This window comes from Sitodiplosis mosellana, unplaced genomic scaffold, assembly GCF_009176505.1.
Source record: "Sitodiplosis mosellana isolate CC-2019 unplaced genomic scaffold, AAFC_SMos_1.0 Smas_scaffold_10, whole genome shotgun sequence".
In the NCBI taxonomy this organism is placed as follows: Eukaryota; Metazoa; Arthropoda; class Insecta; order Diptera; family Cecidomyiidae; genus Sitodiplosis; species Sitodiplosis mosellana.
In genome coordinates this window covers 253385-274485 of record NW_022595252.1, presented here as the reverse complement: position 1 = coordinate 274485, position 21101 = coordinate 253385, and the positions used below count along the sequence as shown (strand labels likewise).

Here is a 21101-nt window from a genome sequence, read left to right as displayed (position 1 = left end):
TGTGGCATATATGGTTTCGCTCGCCGGGTGTAACCCACAGTGATGTATCCTTGTTAGAGCAATTCTGTGCGACTTCAGTCGTTCATACAAGCCACAATGAATCCAATTCACAACACTTTTCTCTCAAAAAAGCAAAGCGAATTCAATCTCGTCAGCCTAAATTCGATTTTATTTTCCAAAATCATGACATTCTTCAGAAATATTTATAAACAAAGTCGTTAGCCTGCTGTGAATTATATTTATATGTACCTTCAATTTAGTTTCATTTAAATTCTATGCATGTATTGAGCTAGAGTTGAAAAACTATTCGTTGCTTTTGCGAAGCAAGCAGAATTCTGTGATACTAATTTGTTTATATTTTAACACAAACACAACGGATGAGTTGTTTCGAGAGAATGTTTCGATCATATGGAATTGGTGGTAATGGTAATGTATTTCATTCATGGGGATAATAACTCAGCTATTACTTTTCTATTAGGTGTTACTTGCTTACTAATAAGTTTGCTGTTTACTGAAATGATTATTTTTACCTAGTTTTTTACCATGAAACACCGGAAAAGTAATAGCAAACTAATAGAAAAAATAAAGTAAAGCAAAGATATTCATTTCATTCATTCGCAGTGCGAATTTCGTACATCATTTACAAAGTATGGATAAATTGGTACTTTGCTATTTATTCGCAGTGAATATTAAAAAATAGCGTGTGTTGTGCATGCCGTTCGCTCCTATATTTCAAACTTTTCATCTGTCCGTTCAATGCCCTTGAAAGAATGACTGAGATTTCTGCAACATATTGGCAGTGTAGAATGTCCCTCTCACGCTAACTGTTGTCATGCCCAAATCCGTACTATCTGTCATTATTGCGAGCGAATACGTTATATGTCACTGCCAAAATCTCCATCGTACTTCTGGTACATGCCTCGTGGCAAATAAAGTTAAACTTAAAAACGCATCTTCAATATGATCATTCAGTGGAATTGAATACTCTTTGGCTGCCATATGCATGCATTTATATAAAGTCTTAATAAACTCTTAAAACTAACGATTTTACTTTTCCGAAAACTTTGTTTGTTAGGAAAAGTATTGGTTTTACTAGCCAAAATTTCATGACATCTCCTCTTTCGGACCACTATAACGTCGCGTTTTTTGTTCGCCGATTATCTCAAAAAGTTGACAAGATAATTGAGATCTGTAAAAGCCAAAAGTTTTGGCATGCCGAGACAAAGCTTCGGATTGATTTTGAGCCCATTCTGATTTACCAATTTCGTACCATAAGCCTCCGACTGAGGACCTGAAAAACCTTGAAAAATGACACTTTTGTACGGGAAGTACCCGAAAAAAGCATTTTTCAGTGTTTCGATCAAGGCAAACTGCCATTTTTTTGCAAAAATAATGGGAGTCTGTGAACAACCGAACACCTACTTGCCCATAAATTTGGTCCAAAATCGACATTTCTTGAAATTTTCCTCGAAAAATAGACTTTTGTATGAAAAATCACACAGAAAGCCATTTTTTAGGGTTTTTGTCAAAGCAAACTGATGTTTCTTTGCAAAAATAATAGGAGCCTCCAAACAACCGAACACCTACTTGCCCAAACATTTGGTCCAAAACTGACATTTCTTGAAATTTTTGAAATTCTGTTCGAAAATGACATTTTTATATGGAAAATGGTCCAAATAGTTATTTTTCCAGCTCAGAAGTGCTATGAAAAGAGTTTTTATTGAAATTTTGGTTGAATACTAAGCGGGAGGTAAACCAAATTGCCGCGGAGCGGAAAAGTTTGGATTACGTATGTAATTCGTTTTATTTGCATTTTATTCTTCATTCTCTTCTCTATCACACTTCCATCATTTAGATGCCGTGTATGCGGAGAAGAAAACGACAGTCTGATTGAAAAAAGAAATAAAAAGCCAAGTCCAAATATAATTCGCATGATGATCATTGACCATTCATGTTGAATCAACATTATTAATGATGATGTGAGCTGCGCTAATACATTGTCGTATTAATATAATTAGCACGTGACAGTTGGTTTCTTCTGCTTACAATGTACGAAAGTGAATATTATCAATAAAGTTCGCATATTAGATGTTGAGAGTGTAGTTTTTCGCTGTTGGTGCAAATAAATCAGTCGGAAGTGAATTATCTGCATAAAAGATATACGAACGAAAAAAACTCAACCATTTAACTCGAGGTTTGACGAACATCTAATGAATCGATAATTCAATAATTGCACTGAAAATTGCAAATCATCCATTGCACGAAAGCAAAATGACGCTAATGAATAAAAATACCATAAATCAAAACGATGGCTGAACAAAAGAGGCAGTCATTTGATGCATTTAGACGAGTTGTGAATTGCTTCGACACACAGTGCTAGCGCCGATAGTGAAAATCGCATGGTTCGTTGCAGAACATGATCCAAATCGATTAGCAGCACATTTTATCTTGGCGTGAACATGAGCACACGCATGAAAAAAAAGCCACCGACACAAAAACCAAACTTGAAAACAATACACAGCGATTTGCTGCTGCGTGCGATCGATGACAAAAGATAAAAATGATTGAAATGGTAACAAGAATGCCATAAAGAAGATGATTTCATGCGTTACATCTATTGATAATAACGGCATGCGTTGTAGTCGAAGTGGGTAATCAGATGGAGAGCACCAACGGTTTTTGACCAGCAAATGCAAGTCAGTGCATTACTTATATTACACACACTTTTTTTCTTCTCTCGCTTACCGTATTCATCGACGATATACAGCGGAATGCGAAAATTAACTTTCTTTTTTCTTTTCGCTAATATGTTCATTCAACAAATCGAGCATATTGTAAGGTGGTGGTTTTCGTTCTGGTGGTCTTACGCTCGGCTCGTGCTGTTATCGCGTTTTTATAAACTCATTCGGACATAAAAATCGTTTAGCAATGTATGCTTCTTTTCGTGTTCAACGCAAATGGGTATAAATAGAAGAGATTTTCACGCGATGAAGTTTCAGTTCATTTTCAACTTCGCCACATTCAAGAGCCCACCGTTCGGTTGGAGCAGATTGTGTTACAAGATTCAATAGTGGATTTTTACATTGGTGCCGTTGATTATTAGTGAATAATTTTGGAAATCGGTTGTGTGGTGTAAATGGGAAAATTAAAGGATCATTGATTTCCTAGAATATCAAAAATTGAAGAAAACAAATTCGGTGTGGAATTAAAAAAAAATCTGAATTGAGAAAAAACAGATTTTGATTATAATTGAAAAAAATGATAAAAATTCATGACAAATCGGAAATTTTTATGAATTCGAATTGGTGATAAGAATTTTAGTATTATTTTTGTGTGACGGAATAGATAGTTTGTTCTAATTTCGTTGAAAAAGCCATAAAAAACTTCGTAACAGAACTCATTCGATCGAAGTTTGTGCTGAAAAGTGAAAATTTTCTACAATACTTCAGAAGAGAGCTAGTAAATCTTTGAGAAGAATTTTTGAAGAATTCAAACGTGCTTTTTCTTAACATTAAACGAAGATTTTTCCAAAAAACCCAGAAAAGTGAATCCAAAATCGTCCAAGTTCGCCCCATAATTTTACAAAAAAGTCAGTAAGTGAATAAAAAGAGACGTGGAAAAATACTCCATCATAAAACATCAAAATTGTGAAAAGTTTACGTTCAGTTGAAGCGACGACTGAAAAATTAGAATAGAGAAATTATCACAATTTTCATTGAAAAAAAAAGAAGAAAAGATAAGAAAAAAATCCTCACAAAAATCAAAAGTGAAAAAATCGCATCGAAAAAATGATTTTTGCAACATTGTTAGTGTTTTTGGTGGTGACGGGATTGGTGAAGTATTTCTTGCATATGCGTCACATGGAGAGTTATGTGAAAGATTTGCCAATAATGCGCCCTGTCTACCCCTTCATTGGAAATGCGCACTCGTTCATTGGCAAATCAACGGCTGAAATGTTCAGTGGAATTGTGAACTTTGTAAAAGAAAATGAAACTCCATCGAAGGCGTACATTGGTCCCGTGTTAAACATCACATTGGATAAACCTGAAGATATAAAAACGGTGTTAATGTCATCGGCTTGTTTGGATAAGCCATACATGTACCGATTTCTTCCCAGCACCGTTGGAATACTCACAACTGAATGTAAAACTTTCGCTTTTCTCTCTCCCTCTTTCTCCAAAAACAAGCTCTAATCAAAATAAATGCATTAACTAACAAGTTAATTGCCTTTTGATCATCTTCCATCGTTTATTAAACGCATACCGATTTTGATTCGATACAGCGGGTGCATTCTGGAAACAAATTCGCAAACTATTGAATCCCACGTTTAACTTGAAAATTTTACAATCGTTTGTACCAATTTTCAACAACAAAACCAATATTATGCTGGAGAATTTGGACAAGGAAGCCGGAAATCCGAACTTTGATCTATCTAGATATATGCACGCTTGTACGTAGCTGTGTTTTTTTTTGGTTGAAATATTCCAATCAAGAAATAACTTGAAATTTAATTAAATTTTCATTTTTTTTAGGTACGCTTGATATGGTAAAATCAAATATTTCATAGTTGAATAACGGTTTTAGCTATGCTTTTTTGGTTGAAACATTCCAAACAAGGAACAAGTGGAAATTTAATGTAATTTTCATTTTTTTTTTTTTTCTCTAGGTTTGTGGTGAGCTCAAAATTTTATGTGTTATCGAATTCACTGAACTGCATCCGACGAGTTCAATGAACAATTGCTTAATTCATCATAAGACTATGTATTATTAAACTCCATTGCGGAACGTCGATTGTTACGCATTTTCCAAAGAAAATATATCATTTTTTTTGGTTCGTATTAATAACTTGTTTGGAGTTTGTTAGCTTTTGGTCTTTAAAAATAATTACAAGTTTTGTTTGAAACTGCAGCAATGGTTTTCATTCGAAATTGAGCCTAACCTTACATACACATCGAGTATTTGTTTTTGTTTTTTGAAATGATTGGAAAGAAAATACAATTGATAGGGGAAATAATTATTTTAGCGACCACAATGGGCTTCAACGTGGATGTGCAGCGTGACAAAAACCAGGAGTTCCTTAAGAGCATCGAAGCGTAAAATCCTATTCCTTTCGCTCCATTCGAACGGAATAAAAAATAATGCAACCTTTTCCATCCACACAGAATGTGCGAAATTGTGGGCAAACGATTCCTCAAATTTTGGGCACACTCCGACTTTGTTTACCGCTGGACTGGCCTTTACAAAGTCCAACAGAAACACTGTGAAAACATCAATATTCTAACGAGCCGGGTGAGGTCTTTTCTTGTTCAGAAAAATGTTTTTAAATTTTTTTACCCCCAACTCCCAGCCATTTGGCTAAGAGATCGTTTTTTTTTGGTGCTGGGCAGGCCTGATCAACTGATCTGAGCTTCATTTGCTGACTCAGGCGCCTGAAACAAGGGGGAAACTACTACTACCGCGTAATTCATATTAATACAATCTAGTACAACACAAATTCTGGAAAATTCCAAAAAATTCTGCGCAATTCAAAACAATTCCAATCAATTCCGATGTTCCTTAGTCAAATTTGGTGATGATCAACTCAAAATATTACAAATATAGGAACATTTACCATTCATTTGAATGCATATTGAAGATTTTTACTTCTAGAACATATTTGACTTGGTTTGATCTACAAGACTCAATTCTAGCTCTGTTTTCTATTTTGAAAATATTTTATCATCACTTTACCTATTTGAAGTGAAATATTGAATTGGAAGTGAGACCTATGTACAATTAAAAACGCCCTATCTGAAGTTATTTCGATAAGATTGAACATCTATGCGCTTAAGCATTCCTTTGAGATGCTAAATGACCCTATATTTGCAATTTTTGAAGTTGATCATCATCAAATTTGACTTAGAAACATCGGAATTGATTGGAATTGTTTTGAATTGCGCAGAATTTTTTGGAATTTATCAGAATTGATGTTGTACTAGATTGTATTAATATGAATTATGCGGTAGTAGTAGTTTCCCCTTGGCCTGAAACGTTATTTTAATCCATTCATGGTGCAAAATTATCATTGTTCTCACCTATGCTTGAGAAACAACGTGGATCTTTGCTAGTATTGAAAGTTTTGCAGCATGAATGCGTTAAAATAACTCTTTAGGTGCCTGAGTCACTGAGTCAGCAATTTCAGCGCAGCTCACGCCTGCTCAACCTTCTTTTACCTTCGCGATCTAGATCCGTGATATGAAACGAGACGAATATTTCGCTAAAAATAAGGATAAAATCGCTGAAAAGGTCATCTCCGAGGATTCGGAAGAGTCATACAAGACGCCACAAGTTTTGATTGATCAATTGTTTGGCCTATTTTTCTCGGGTAATAATGAACCAAATAAAAACGAATTTAATCTTTTACTAACATTTAAATAAGTATGATGTTCTTTTAGGAAAGTTCAATGCGCAACTTGTAAAAGAACAAATCGAAACTGTTCTAATCGCCGGAAATGAGACATCAGCCCTAACCCTGTCGTATACAATTTTATTACTGGCCATGTATCCGGAGATTCAGGATAAACTCTATGAGGAACTGCACTCGGTATATGATTTACAGGATGAATATACTAGCTATGAAAAAGTTCAACAGTTGCCTTACTTGGACAAAGTTTTGAAAGAGGGAATGCGAATGTTCCCTGTGGCTCCGTTTATTGTTCGTACTGCCACGGCCGACACTGCAGTCAGCACATGCATCATTCCAAAGAATGCCATCATCATGATGTCCATTTTCAACATGCAACGCGTAATTCAATAGCACCAAATAAGCAGATAAAATCGTTTTTAATAGTAAATTTCTTTTTAGAGAAAGGACGTTTGGGGAGAAGATGCTGAAGAATTCAATCCGGAACACTTTGCGCCCGAGAATGCCAGTACTCGTCATCCATTCTGCTTTCTTCCATTTAGCGGCGGCCCAAGAAACTGCATAGGTAAAAAATTCCGTTTTAATTTCAGACAAACACTTCAAACTCTTTGAAAAAAAAATTGCATCGGTTAGTTTTTTGCATAAAAAATTCACCATTTATAATAAAACAATGAGTTCCACATGCATGTTTGCTTAAGAAACGAGTCACCTCAAAATCATTTTTATGCACCATTTTTTCAGTCAAAATTCAATTTCCTTTTTTTGTTGCACAAAAGTCTCACCTTACACATTTTTACTCATAAAAAATTGGAAAAACTCATTTTGTTTTATTACATACTAAAATCGACATGAAAACTTTGTCTCATTTCTAGGTTACCAATACGCAATGATTTCAATGAAAGTCATAATGTCCGGTATATTGCGAAATTACAGATTCACCACAAATCTTAAGGTTGGTTTTTTTCTCCTCACATGTAAAACATTCCTTATTAATTCGTCTTTCGTATCTTTTCTTCAGCTCTCCGATCTCGAGATGAAATTTGAATTAACGCTTAAATTGGCCAATAAGCATATGGTCGGTATGGAACGACGTGTTTGGTAGACTAGTAATCGGAGCAATTATTTGGTATTTTTTCCTAAATCTTCTCCTTAGCTCTGAAGGTCAGGTGACTTGCATTCACTTTGCCGAACCTATTTTTTTTTTAAAACAGAGTTTCATAAAATAAGTTCGAATTAAGATGAACAAAAAAGTGTTTGAATATGTTTTATCCAGTTATATATGCTTTTACAATGAATTGTATATTTTTTTACTAAACCAAAGCCTTAAATCGAATAAACATTATTTTTGTTATAACCGAAAAATGATAGTTTTATTCATTCTAAAGTTTGTTTCTGACTTCCTTTCATTAACTCTATTTGCTGTCGTATTTCTATTTTCTTTTTGTCTTCTTCTTCTTCTTCTTCTTCTGTTTCTTCTTTACTTTCACTCATTATTCACTTCAAATTTGAGAGCTAACTGTACTCATAATTGGGATCGGTGAGCCGTTCGAATTCTTCGTGAACGGTTTTTTCGATTCGTGCTTGTTTGGTATTTTCACTTTCTTCCGATGGTTCTAATGATGGTGCTTCAGAGATTTGGTCCACTTCCATTCTGGTTTCTTCTTCTTGTTCCTCTTCTTCGCTGTCTGGTGAGTCTTGAATTTCACGTGGCGGCTCTTCACCGGGCTTCAAAAACTGGTTCAACGCTTCACTGTATGTTTTCGATACGTGTAAATGCTCCAAATTTTCAATTTCACCCTCCGCCAGCTCGGAATCAGTCTCTGACTCCTTTTCTTCGACGAAAATCCGTTGCATTCTCAATACTTTGTCCGTCTTGGCGAAGTAATCGTACAATTTGGCTGGCATCTCTTGGAAACATGCATCTTCAACACCACCCGGCCGCTTGCTCTCGGAGAAAAAGCAATGTGTTCCCATCGAATATTCGTAGGCACCTGGAAATATTCCGATATTATTGAAATTATTAGAGATGATTGCTAGTGTTTGAAGTCGGCGTGTTTTTGTTTGTTTAGAATAGAGTTCATTGTGAAGAAAAAAGAGTAAGTCCAAATACAAATTTCAGAAAGAGCTTGAGTGCTTCTACAAAAAATGCTCTCTGAATTGGTTTAGAACCAATCATTCTTTATCAAAAAACGTATAAGTAAAAATAACAGAGTCAAAAGTACCTTTGAACAGTTGATTATTCAGTTGCATAATCGGATTTTCGGTGTCAATGCCCAGAAATTTGATTTTCGCATTCGACTTTGTTAGTTGATCGTCCAATAGCTTTGTGTCCAAATCAACATAAACGTAGAACTCCTCTGTTTCATATCTGTCATCATCTTTATCGGTGGTCGTTTTTGAGCTCATCGTTCCCGTTCCAGCTCCAATTCACCATCAAATCGATGGAAATGAATGTGTTTCAAGAGTTTACTACTTTTCATTCAATTTTGAACAGTTAAATAACCAAATTTTTCGGTAATAATTCACTAAATAGACTGAAAAAGGCAAAAAATATCTGAATTTGCGGAATGCTCCGGGAAAAAACGTAAACAAAACACGAGTGAAATCGAAGTGACGTTTGTACAAGTGTCACTGCGCGAACGTTCAATTCAATGGAGACGGAACGCTGAATTTTGAACGTTGATAGTAAATCTGAACGAATTTATTTCATACACTCAGTTGTGATTAGGTTATATACTCGGTTATGTCAATTTTTCATGAAAGAAATACAAAAATTTGCAAAATTTTCAAATAGTCAAACTTTAAATACCAAAAACGATTTTTAACTCCAAATTTTTTCAAATATTGAAATGTTTTTTGGCCCAAAAAACAACGAAAAATCTCACTTTCATCAAACCAACCGTCGAGCATTGCATCGGACACTCCGGAAAAAAGTGAAAAGACGTTCAAATCGCATCGGTTGGAACCAACTTCAGTGCAAACGGTTTGGATGGTATCGAAGGCAGTGCACAAGTTGACAAATACACACACACGCGCACTACATTCAATCGTCTCAATTGTGAAATAGAATCGACAGTGACTCTCGAAATACGCGAGTGCGTACATCGTCGCATTTCATTTGCATTTTTCTTCAACACACATCAAGAGAGAAAAAAAAGAAGAATTCTTTTTTTTCGTTGCCATTGAAAAAATTCGAGATTTTTATTTATTTTTTTTTCTGTTGTGTGTTTTGTTGTGTTAAAAAAACGCGATTGTGGAAATACAAAAACCGAGCAGTTTTCGTTTGTTTTGTGAATTGTTTTGCGTTCATTATTTTTCTCTCTGTTGCTGCTGTGTGATTGTTCGTGCCCGAGTATTGATGCGAGAGTACAATATATCTCGTGTAGCCTTCACCCAAGTGGTTTCATGTGGTGATTTCACGTGTATTTTCATGGTATTTTCCCGAACAATTTTATTGTTATTCAATGGAAAATCGTGTACATTTTGTGCGATTTGAGTTGGAAACCCTCAAATGATTTACTGATTTTTTGGTGTTTTTGTTTGAATCATATCACATATACATATAGTGAATGCGCAGTGATTGGTGGTTTTGGAATCAATTGCTGTACGTGTAAAATTGGGTAGCCGAACTTGACTTGGAATCGGTTCTAAATAACATCCATACACGAGACGAAACACAATAAATTTGGACACAATGTCGACCAACGAAAAATTGGCAAATCTTGAAAACCGATTTCCTCGGTTAAATGGACAACGCCCCGGTCCTCGTAAGTATTTCCGCACATATTCCATTTTTCTAATCATCATCGTCTTCGTCTGCCTGTCAGTATCCACACTCGCAACGCGCAATGAAAACAATGTGGCAATCGAAACAGAACGACGAAGAAAAAAAATCACCAATCACGAATTGTCAATATCGTTGTGGAAAAATCGAAATTGTAAATCTTCATGTCATGTGTTGGATTGGATGTCATTTTTTTTTGACGACAATTGAAGCGAACGCATAGCCTACAATCATAATAAACAAACGAAGAAAAAAAAATATGAAGAAAATCGCTCATCTCTTTGTCGCGACACAACAAGTTTGCATGAAAATCAATTGTTTGCATTGCATTGGTGCGCAAATTGCAATTTTTCTTTTTTCACTTGCCATCTTCTTCGCGCGTCAGCAACGTTTCGTTTCGTTGTACAACTCTTACGCGAGAGACAGCGATAGAAAGGCAATGAAGAAGAAGAAAAAAAAACTCGTGTGTGAGCGTGTGAGTGCATGTGTATATATGTGTGTACGATTGGCTTTGTTCGTTTGATAAAAACACGATTGTCGCTGAAACGTCAAAATCTCGTACATTGTTGTGTGTTTGTGTACAGTATTACTTCAGCCCGACGGACGTCTATGTCGTGCTTAGCCAATCGATTGTTTACATTTGCAAAAGTGGCAACAAACACGGTTTTTTTTCTGTGCTTTTAATTTCCTCCGGAATCAGTCGCGACACTGTATATCACCATCACCACACATGACTTATTGATATGAAATACGCTAAATTTGTAATACGCTTGTCATTCTCATTTTTTCCCCCATTTTCGTATCGGATGGATAGTACCATTGCCAACGATGCCCACTCGGCCAAGAATGACCATTGACGGATTCCCAGAACGCCAAACCCGACGCCTCGAACCAGAAATCGAAAGGAAACTCAAAGAAATTATGACACGTAGTGGTATTATCACTATTGATGGCGCAGAATACAAAACAGACACCAAGGAATTGGATGATTTGGGCGAATTGGGCAATGGCACTAGCGGCCATGTAGTTAAAATGCGACACACACCAACCAACAAACCAATCGCGGTTAAGGTAATACTCGTTTTTTTTTTTACTTTTACGCACACAAAGTGTAACGTTTTTTCCCTGACGGATGCAATTGGCGTTCTTTTCGCTTCAATTCAGATAAACGATTCTGATTGAGCAAAACCCGATTGGGCATAATCTGAAACGAAATTTGATAACACAGTTACATTCTCCAGCTATTTTTAATGACTTTGATATTTTTAGTCTCTGTTTCATTCATTCCGTTCCTTTTTCCTCCGGTGTATATTATTATATATATATTTTTGAATATACTCCTATCTACCCTTTTCGTTATTTACGTTCGAACCACATGTGCTGTGTGCGTAAATACATTTATCGATAATTTCTTTTTTCAATTAATTTGTCGCTACGTTGATATGGTTTTTTCCCAGAATGAAATTAAATTTGTTTTTTTTTATCTATAACTCTTTCTGGATTATGGATAACTTAATATTTCTTTTCGCATAGAATCGTTTCGAAAACTTTTTTTTCCATAGACATTTATTCCACATAGATAAGTATAAAGATTAATGTTTTATTTGGTTTTTCTTTCTCTCTACAGCAAATGCGACGAACAAACAATTCCGAAGAGGAAAAACGAATTATCATGGATATTGATGTGGTGCTAAAATCACACGATTGCCCATACATTGTACATTGTCTAGGTTGTTTTATAACCGAAGCTGACGTATGGATTTGTATGGAATTGATGGCCACATGCTTCGATAAACTCACCAAAAAAACACATCAACCCGTACCCGAAGCCATTCTAGGCAAAATTACCGTTGCTGTAAGTGTTGCACTCTGTGTTGAAGGGGAATTTGGATTCTAATTCAACATTTAACTATTTTCTTCATCTGTTGTTCCTTGTTTTTCGTTTTATTCCCCAACATTCCCCATTCAATTCACATTTTTCGAACTAAAGAATCAACTTTTTACACCAAAATGTCATTTCAGAACGTTTTGACTCAGACCTCAAAACTTTTGAGTGTTCTGATTGGAATTTAATTCAAATTTTCTATCAAGATAATTTCCTTTTACCAGGAATTTTTTGTGATTGAAGTTACATTCGGCATTTTTTTTTTAATATAAAATGACGTTAAACCCAGTTTTTGATTGTAATAATTTATTTTTGGAGAATTTTTTTAATAATTCGAAAAAAAAATATGTTTTTGGTTTGGGATAATGTTCATTTGATAAATTTAATTCCAAGAAATTATAGACTAATTGTGTGATTCATTTTCGTTTGCAGACGGTAAAAGCTCTACATTATTTGAAGACTAACCACGATGTCATTCACAGAGATGTGAAACCATCAAATATACTGATTGACGAGCGTGGCAATATAAAACTATGTGATTTTGGAATTAGTGGTCGTCTAGTGGACTCAAAAGCAAAGACACGATCAGCCGGATGTGCCGCATATATGGCAGTGAGTATACATAGCCAGATCCTTTTACACAATTTCCCCACCCAATTTAATCCCATTCAACTTGAATCACATTATTGAAACTATGTACCATAGTTTGAAACACAGAAATTTATCAGAAAAAAAAAATAGTTTGGAATGAAAGAAAGAAAGAGAGAAAATTGATTAGAATGTGATTCTTATGGGATTCATAGAATTCGAAAAATAAAAAAATATGATAAATCCAAAGAAAAAATTCCAAACAAATAATAAACAACGACGACATTTGAATGAATATTTCATATTTGAAATGTATATTTGTACTTTCAGCCCGAGCGTATTGATCCAAAGAAGCCCGAGTATGACATTCGAGCTGACGTTTGGTCGCTTGGTATCACATTAGTCGAATTGGCAACTGGTTCATTCCCGTACAAGGGTTGTCATACCGATTTTGAAGTACTTACGTGCGTTCTGGAGCGAGACCCTCCAAGTCTGCCAAACGATCAGGGTTTTAGCGGTGAATTTCAAGAATTCGTAAAAAATTGGTGGGTTACTCATTATTGTAACATTTTTAATATCTAGATATAACGTTCCGAAGAATCCGGAAATTAACACCCATTTCCTTCCCATTTTCAGCCTTACGAAAGACTACCGCCATCGGCCGAAGTATCCGGAATTGCTCGAAAGCGCATTCATCAAAATGTATGAAAAAGCTGATGTGGATGTGGCCACCTGGTTTGCATCCGTCATGCACGATCAACAACAACCGAACAATACCGAACCACGCAGGTAAGGTATGCATGCATTCGATTGGTATTTTCATTTAACAAAAAACCGTATCCATTCATAGAAGGATTGCTTTTTGATTTTCTATGTTTAACAATATTCATTTGTGTTCGGTCACTGAATGAACAAATTTTGGTTTGGTTTTTCCTACTTTTTTTTGCATGATTTTGAATTGGTCGAATCGCGTGGTCATTTAACTCGTAGTTTTGCATGATTTTTTTTTTAAACTAATCGACGGGAATTTCACTTACGTTGGATCGAGAACTAATTTTTATCAGGCCGTTTTACTAATAAACAGTCATTTTAAGAAAGAATTCAATCAACACTATTTCAATTTCACTTATTTTCCTTCTCATTTTCTACTTCATTTCATATTCAGCTCACTTCTACTAATCCAAGTTTACATCAATTCCGCTTCTCGTAATCATACATGACTCAAAAAAAATTCCTCGTTTTTTGACACGATCTCCTTTTAGAATGCTTATTTTGCCTTGTGATTTTCCCATTCACATTTCTTTCCCTATTTAAACCGTCGAACATGCATCGCATTGATCACGGAAATTTATTGTTGACTATTTTATTTTAAAGATCAAGATTTTAATTGGTTTGGGAGAATTTAACAAAAAAATTATTAGAATTGAATCAATTATTTCGAATGAAATAAGTTTCAAAACGGAAATTCCCACGAAAATTGGTTACAAGTTGAACTTTTCAAGTTGATAGATTCATTGTTTAATCATTACAAGTCCAGTTCAGTCAATTGCTTTAGTAAAGTTGCTGGTTCAGATTTGAGAGTAGTATCATAGAGTCATAAATTTGTAGATTTTATCAATTAATTTCTTCAGAAACCCGGCTTGAAGTTCGAGGTCAAAGTGATATCGTACTGTTTACTGATAAAATATAATAACATGTACATTTTTTCTATAGCAACAGCTATAATAATAATAATAGTCAAAAAAATTATTCGTGATCAAAACATACACATTCAGTTGCTGTATCATTCAAGCACCTTTAACCCCAAAAAAAATTTTGAATTTTTTTTTTGCTGGATTTCGTTATAAATCGCACACCAAATTAAAGATTGTAATATACATAAAGTCCCTTCGGCATGATCTCATACTTTCAACGCCAACAAAACGAATCCACATGTCAACGTCATATCTTGCACATTTCGCGGAATCATAGTCTTATCTTTGTGTTTATTTGCATTCATATCATTCGAGTTATAAAATTGGATGTAGTTCACGCTATACAATTTCATTCATAAAATGAACCACAAGTCAAACTTACAAGATCCATCCTCCACCCATATGCACACATGCATCCAAAACACACATACATAGTGTTGTTCCCATTTTGAGAATGGTTTGTGTAAGTTGTTCATGGAATATTTGGTTGCTGAACAATTCTATCTGTTTCATTTTTTTTCTAGTGATTTTGTGTTTTATCAACAACAAAAACTAGATTTGTGTATTTCTCTTATGGTTTTTCTTTTTTTGTGTTTTTTTTTCTTTTTTCGTTTTTTTTTCTCTCCCCAAATAGGTAACTTATCCCTAAAACTAAAAACAAAAAAATCAAAAAACACAAAAATTCTATTTATGTAAGTATCGATTTGTTGATCACACTCGATAAAAATTCGCATAAACATTTTCCGTCGCAAACAAAGAAACAAAATTTAAAATGACCAACAATTATGATCGGAATTAAGGCCAATGAACAATTTTTAAATATAGTTTCAACAATCCGTGTTAATTGTTTTTTTTTATTCTTGCTCTCCCTTGATAAGTTTTTTTTTTATTCTCTTCTTGTGATTATTGAGTTTTATAATATTTGTTCCGTGTTGTTTGTCCGTGTGAGAGAATGTTTATTGTTTGTTTTTCCAGTGAAACCGTTTTTTTTCCTCTTTCTTTTCTTTTCTGATAACTCGGTCGGTTTGTTTTCGTACAATCGAAAGAGAGAGTGAGAAAAAGAAGAAGAAGAAGAAGCAACAGCATTGTACGAGAACCGTTTACACAATCAATCGTATTAAGTGCACAATTGCGAACGAATTTTTTTTATCGCTTACTCTTGAAATTATCACGTCATCTTTTCTTGCTGACATTATTTATTTTTCTGTTCTCGTTCCCATTCCACTCAACAACAACAACAATACGCTAGTCGCATGTTTCTGCCACTAAAACAAACAGAAACGCAACGTCTTTTTTTATCGGATCAATTTCAATTTTAACCTCCTCGCATTGGCATGATTATCACTAATTTCTTTAGTTTTTTTTTCTCTCTCTTTCGGTCGGGACGACGATTGCGTCGTTAAAATTTGTTTTTTGTGCTCAATTCGCGGAAAAGCGCAAATTTAACCGAAATTGAATAACAAATTAGAATTGAGTATTTATCGCATTTAACACGATTCATTCGAACTAAATTCAATCAATTTAGAAATTTTTCTCGAGCATAGTTTGAGCAGCGGACATATTTAATTGTGGCTCAGACTATTGATCTAATCAAAATAACACCGATCATTTCGATTTTTTTTTCCTACCAAACAAACATAGAATAAATTTTGAAATGTAAAACGATTTTAACTGTAGTTTTTTTGAACGTAACGTAATATATTTTTTCTGCTATGCCGTAGCATGTCCCGACATTACTCGTGAGACTAGATTTTCTTTTGAATATGCTTGTTTTTTTAAAAATAAACTTGTAGTTTCTTATCAGATTAATTGAGGGTTTTTTTCTGTTAAATTAAAGATAAAGAAAACATCAACTAGCTGATTTTTAACTGGGACTTTGTTTTTGATATAGGCAACCATCACTTGTAGCGGATAAGAGATTTATAAACCAAGTGCCGTCGTCCATCGAATCAACGACAGTACCAATCACATCAGCATCTTCGGCGGCGACGACGTCGTCGTCACACATACCAATCTATCAACCATTTAGCCATAAAAAAACCAATTCGAAATTAAGCAATGGATTCAATACCGAGCCACAGCCCAGTCAATCAAATCCATTTCAATGCAACGAACCATCAGACAGCAGCAACAGTCTGCACAAACCTAGTGAAACGAAATTAAATGAATCTATGTCATCAATGCCAATTGCAATATCCTCGCCATCATTTGCTCATCAATTTTCACCAATCCTTAGTCGAACGTCATCGATTAGCGAACGAGATAGCCCGTTGCCAATGATGCCGAACTTTGTACGCAGTCCACCACATGTGGCAGCCATCATGTCGTCGTCGACGACACGAAATATCGACAATTTTAGTCCGTTAGAAAAAACAAATTCAATACTAGCTTCAAAGTCACCGCAACCAACCATGGAGCAAACTATGACCATTCCACGCAATGACGAATTTACACCGAGAATAAGCAATCTTAACTATGGTTACCCACAGCCAGAACCAACGATCGCCACATTGGAACATCAACGCATTGAACATCTCAGACAAAACGTTTCACCGCAAATGCTTCATTTCCAACAGATCGAAGAGCGCATGGTCGATCAACTCAATGAATTGTACAAAGCCACCATGATGATGCACACCAACCAAAGGGACACACCACAAAGGACACTTGAACATGACGAAGTTGACCGCATTAATCAACCGTATTTGCAACAACAGGAACCAATTTATAATCCAGGTGAGTGAAGCGTCATGGATTTTTGTTGAGTTACGGTTGTTTTGAGGAATTTTCAAGAAAATGAAACAAAATTTCAAACTGAACCAGCTCAACAACTCAAATAAACTATTCTATATAATAACATAATAATAATAAAAAAATTAAAAAACGGTTTTAAAAAACGAAAAAAATGCAAAAACCATAAATAAATTCAAGTGAAAAACAAATCCCGCACCAAAAATAGAGAAATGTCAACTTCAAAAAACCTCAAAATCCCCTGACTATTCGTAATTTTTGTTTGTATCTCAAAACATGTTTCAATTAGTAGATAAAGCAATTGACTAACCGAATCGCTTTTCTCCTAGGCCCTCACAATGCGTTGCAAAGAAACAATTCGTTATCACCATTTCTGCAACGGAAATACTCACTGCAAGCGCATCAACAGCGACTGAATAGCGATCAGAATGCGCCGCGCTGGCGCCCACAGTATGGTCGATCGATAAGTGCTACAGCGTCGCCGAATTTGGATGCCCATCGACGTTATCAAACAGCGATTCCGGTGCTCGAAACAGACAGACCTCAAATGGTGCGACTCAAAGGAAACACTAGTCCAATAGGTAGGCTTCGTACAATTTTTTGGGTTTTTCCTTTCATTATCAATTTTGCTATATCCTCTGGCGCTGTTTAACATTCGAAATAATTAAATCTTCCATTACACAGTGCTCCAGCGATTCTACCATCAGCAAAATCAATTGCGTGAAAAGGAGGCGAATGGGCAAGCGTACAATAGTCCATCGCATATCCCAATTCCGCACCCACAACCGCTATACAAATCCGAGTATGAGAAGCGAATAAATGAGTTGAACGAAAAAGAGCACCAGCAACAGTCGAATCCATTTTTACGGCAAATACCAAAGCTAACGCACAAATTGAACCCATTCAAGCAGCAGAGTCCAAAGTTGAATGCGCGCGAAGAGCCACTCTACGCAAATTCACATATTCCAGTGTATCAGAAAAACTATGAACATTATGATGGTGTGCCAAAGGAGAATATGCATCGGCAGCGAATACCTGTGAATCCACCGGCTGACATTTACTATGAGAAAACGGCATATCCAGCAGTCGCCTATGAAGATCAGCACTATCCAAATGAGTACAAAAACGTTTACAATGCAACCACGAGCGCGATGAGCAAAGAGAAAAAGAGCAACGGCACCAAAAATACCTCGGATGATCCAGGTAAGAGCGATTTGCGCACACTTCCCACACACGCTAAATACCAAATAGGTTCTAATCGCTTACAAGTTTTAAGCTACCATTTTGAAGTTATGATTTGTAGCTCTTTTTCGCCTCAAACAAATCCAAATTTACTAGTAGATGTGATTTTTTTTTCGTTTTCATTTCTACAATCATATTGACCAATTCACTTATTGGCATTTTCTTTTTTTTTCTTTTTTCTATTTTCATAACAAACCGCCTCCATGTAACTTCTTTCTCTCTCTTTTTCTATGTGTGTCACTGTGTTTTGTCTAATGAACTTATGCTTTGCCCAATACAAAAACAATATTGCATATATCGCCATCACATCATGATCATAAAAAAATACTCTCTGTGTTTGTTTATCGTTCATGTAATATCAATTGGAAAACCAAAAAAAACCTGCTGTAAATATTCAAAATTGTTGCCACACACCCACCCACGCAAATTTGTCGCTTGTTATGTCCGCAAAAAAAAACAAACCAAAACATAAATCATTGAAATTGGCCACCAATTAGGATGGTTTAATTCGCTGGCTGGCATAGTTAAACGTCGATTTGCTTCCTACGTTAAATCCCATTTAGCCACATCATCTGGTGATGGCAGCAAAAAAGACCGCGAACCACCACAATACGGACATCCATTGCAACCAACGTCACCGTATCACTTCGACAAATTGCGCCAAGTTGCACCGACCTCGTCGTCAATGCCATCCAGCCCACATTTCGGCAATCGACAACACATCGATCAACATTATGAACAGGATCGAATGGCCGCACATAGTCCACGCGTGTTGAACAACTTTGATAGGAGGCATCGTAGCCCAGATCCACCACCAAGGTAAGATTAAGAAAAGGAAACGTTTAAGTTAGATTCTATTTTTTACGCATCTTCATAGGGAATAATGAACTTTTGAAATCGACATTTAGCCAATATCAGTCGACATTTTCTCCACAAATTAGAATCCAAAGTTACAGTGATTGATTCATTTTTACATTATTTTTTTTTCATTATTAATTTGATTCGTTATTTTGCATTTTTTTATTGTTCAAAATCTAATTATTTTCTTCTTAACTTTGTAACGGGGCATCAATTTTCAGATATAACAAGGGTCAATCACCTTTGTTGCTCCGGAGGAATTTGCTCGAATACGGAAACCATCAGGTCGCTCCATCACCTTTACTTCCTAGAAGGTACATTTCGTCTCATTTTCGACGTCCAATTTATTTATTTTTGCATTTCTGTGGATTTTTAATTCAACTTTTTCCTTCAAAATCTATCATTTTTGAACAAATTTTTCATATTGGGAAAAATTTCGTGTTGGAAAAAAATTTGCATTTTTTATTTTATCATCATAATTTCATTCTCTTAAGAATAATTAGGATTATTTTGGCAAACATGTTTGCAATAAGATTACAATCAATAATTGTAAAAAAAATTCCCCATATCCTGCCCTCAACTAGGTACATAATCTCAACATCGCCTCCATTGCCGCCGCCGCGCAAAGGATCGGATAGTATACCCGGTTCACCGCAGCAGCTGCGTGCTCGAATTCATTACACGCCCGAGCCCCAGCGTCGAATTTATCGGACGGGTATTGATCAATGAGTGGCACTGCAAATCCTGGCCTTGTGATCATCGTACACATTTGGTGAATAAAACGAATATCAACATTTGGTGTGTGATCATGGTATGGATTCGAAATCATCAGTCTTACTCTGCTTAAACCGAACTGCTGCCGGTTTAAATCAACGTTCTTTTGTATCGATATTTAGCTTATATACTCCGTAAATCATTATTTTTTTTCGCGTGCTTATCGCACCAACGTGTGGCAATCGACTCGCACCAAAATCATCGGGTCCTTGAAGTTCTAGTCAAAATATACAATTTCGAAATCGAACATTTCTTCATGTTTTTCTATAATATACCAATTTACGAAAAAAAAAAAAGAAGAGAGAATCATTTTCCATTTGCAACAATCAAATCGGTTTCTCATCCTCGATGCGATCGAAGAACAAGAATTTCTTCGTTCGTTTTTTTTTTGTAAACACTGTCGTTGGACTTTGGCATCAGTCAAAAACAATAAAATAATCTCATTCATCCTGAAGCGAATATAATTATAAAATAATCAAATGAAGTAATTTTTTAATCACAAAAAATCAAGAACAATTTAATATTAGGATTGAATAAAAACACAAGAAAAAAAATCTATTTTGCATATAATTTTGAAAATATCGTATTTTTCATTGAATTTTCATAACTTATAATCGCCAATGGAATGAACGACGATTAAGGGTGCAAACAACGGGAGACCGAGCATGAGGAGAGATTAAAAAAAACGCGTGCGGCAATTTATTTCGATGGGCGTGTTGGGATTTGGCATATTTTTATCGTCAATAGAAAAATTGTGTTCGAATCAAACGAAAGACTGCAAAAAAATCATGTCAACATCAAATCGAGCAATATAATCAGAAATAGTTATCTTTATCCGAAATATGCCGGATTTTCTCTTTCATTGCTTTGCTCAAATTAATTTATGAGTTTTTTTGAATCTGGAATATGATGAAAGTATTCAAATCCAATCGCCCATCCAGATGTTTGGGTATACACGTGTTTCGTCGGGCTCTTAAACGATAACTTAATACGATAAGTTATTTAAATAAAAGCAAACAAACAAAAAATTCTACTAGAAAATATTGTAATATGTCGCCATGGCAAATTGTTTCCGTTACTGGGGCCATTTCGCTTAACTATTTATGTAATAAAAATAAAAGA

The 21101-nt window shown here is 35.3% G+C and overlaps 3 protein-coding genes across 5 annotated transcripts; 2 read left to right on the top strand and 1 right to left on the bottom strand.

Moving 5' to 3' along the window:
- The first annotated feature begins 3016 nt into the window (after nucleotides 1-3016).
- Nucleotides 3017-7633, top strand: LOC129567224 (cytochrome P450 4C1-like). The gene is made up of 11 exons (XM_055443878.1): nucleotides 3017-4143; nucleotides 4283-4450; nucleotides 4533-4546; nucleotides 4667-4761; nucleotides 4941-5093; nucleotides 5163-5289; nucleotides 6226-6364; nucleotides 6435-6784; nucleotides 6845-6968; nucleotides 7276-7355; nucleotides 7422-7633. The coding sequence occupies exons 1-11, from the start codon at nucleotides 3789-3791 to the stop codon at nucleotides 7503-7505; spliced, it is 1689 nt and encodes a 562-aa protein (XP_055299853.1). The 5' UTR covers nucleotides 3017-3788; the 3' UTR covers nucleotides 7506-7633.
- Nucleotides 7634-7865: 232 nt separating this feature from the next.
- On the bottom strand, nucleotides 7866-9120 carry LOC129567246 (general transcription factor 3C polypeptide 6). The gene is made up of 2 exons (XM_055443906.1): nucleotides 8626-9120; nucleotides 7866-8394 (listed from the first exon to the last, which is right to left on the bottom strand). Exons 1-2 carry the CDS (start codon nucleotides 8807-8809, stop codon nucleotides 7916-7918), a joined length of 663 nt encoding a protein of 220 aa, XP_055299881.1. The 5' UTR covers nucleotides 8810-9120; the 3' UTR covers nucleotides 7866-7915.
- Nucleotides 9121-9376: 256 nt separating this feature from the next.
- Nucleotides 9377-20226, top strand: LOC129567251 (dual specificity mitogen-activated protein kinase kinase hemipterous-like). 3 transcript variants are annotated; one of them, XM_055443915.1, is made up of 13 exons: nucleotides 9377-9836; nucleotides 9970-10170; nucleotides 11002-11258; nucleotides 11815-12042; nucleotides 12505-12684; nucleotides 12991-13205; nucleotides 13297-13449; nucleotides 16246-17090; nucleotides 17435-17686; nucleotides 17790-18308; nucleotides 18845-19166; nucleotides 19427-19519; nucleotides 19790-20226. In XM_055443915.1, exons 2-13 carry the CDS (start codon nucleotides 10098-10100, stop codon nucleotides 19932-19934), a joined length of 3282 nt encoding a protein of 1093 aa, XP_055299890.1. In that variant the 5' UTR covers nucleotides 9377-9836; nucleotides 9970-10097; the 3' UTR covers nucleotides 19935-20226. The 3 variants fall into 3 exon arrangements, with proteins under 3 accessions (XP_055299890.1, XP_055299891.1, XP_055299889.1); XM_055443916.1 differs by having other exon boundaries at nucleotides 9407-9836; nucleotides 18911-19166; XM_055443914.1 differs by having other exon boundaries at nucleotides 9407-9836; nucleotides 19427-20226.
- The last annotated feature ends 875 nt before the right edge of the window (nucleotides 20227-21101 follow it).

What these genes read in the sequence shown, in the direction of transcription:
- LOC129567224 (XM_055443878.1), top strand. Translation starts at nt 3,789, where the DNA reads ATGATTTTTGCAACATTGTTAGTGTTTTTGGTGGTGACGGGATTGGTG. An exon ending in GTTTGGCCTATTTTTCTCGG is followed by an intron (nt 6,365 to 6,434) that starts GTAATAATGAAC and finishes ATGTTCTTTTAG; the next exon opens with GAAAGTTCAATGCGCAACTT. An exon ending in CCATTTTCAACATGCAACGC is followed by an intron (nt 6,785 to 6,844) that starts GTAATTCAATAG and finishes ATTTCTTTTTAG; the next exon opens with AGAAAGGACGTTTGGGGAGA.
- LOC129567246 (XM_055443906.1), bottom strand. Translation starts at nt 8,809, where the DNA reads ATGAGCTCAAAAACGACCACCGATAAAGATGATGACAGATATGAAACA. An exon ending in GAATAATCAACTGTTCAAAG is followed by an intron (nt 8,395 to 8,625) that starts GTACTTTTGACT and finishes GAATATTTCCAG; the next exon opens with GTGCCTACGAATATTCGATG.
- LOC129567251 (XM_055443914.1), top strand. Translation starts at nt 10,098, where the DNA reads ATGTCGACCAACGAAAAATTGGCAAATCTTGAAAACCGATTTCCTCGG. An exon ending in TGGACAACGCCCCGGTCCTC is followed by an intron (nt 10,171 to 11,001) that starts GTAAGTATTTCC and finishes TCGGATGGATAG; the next exon opens with TACCATTGCCAACGATGCCC. An exon ending in AGGAAACACTAGTCCAATAG is followed by an intron (nt 17,687 to 17,789) that starts GTAGGCTTCGTA and finishes TCCATTACACAG; the next exon opens with TGCTCCAGCGATTCTACCAT.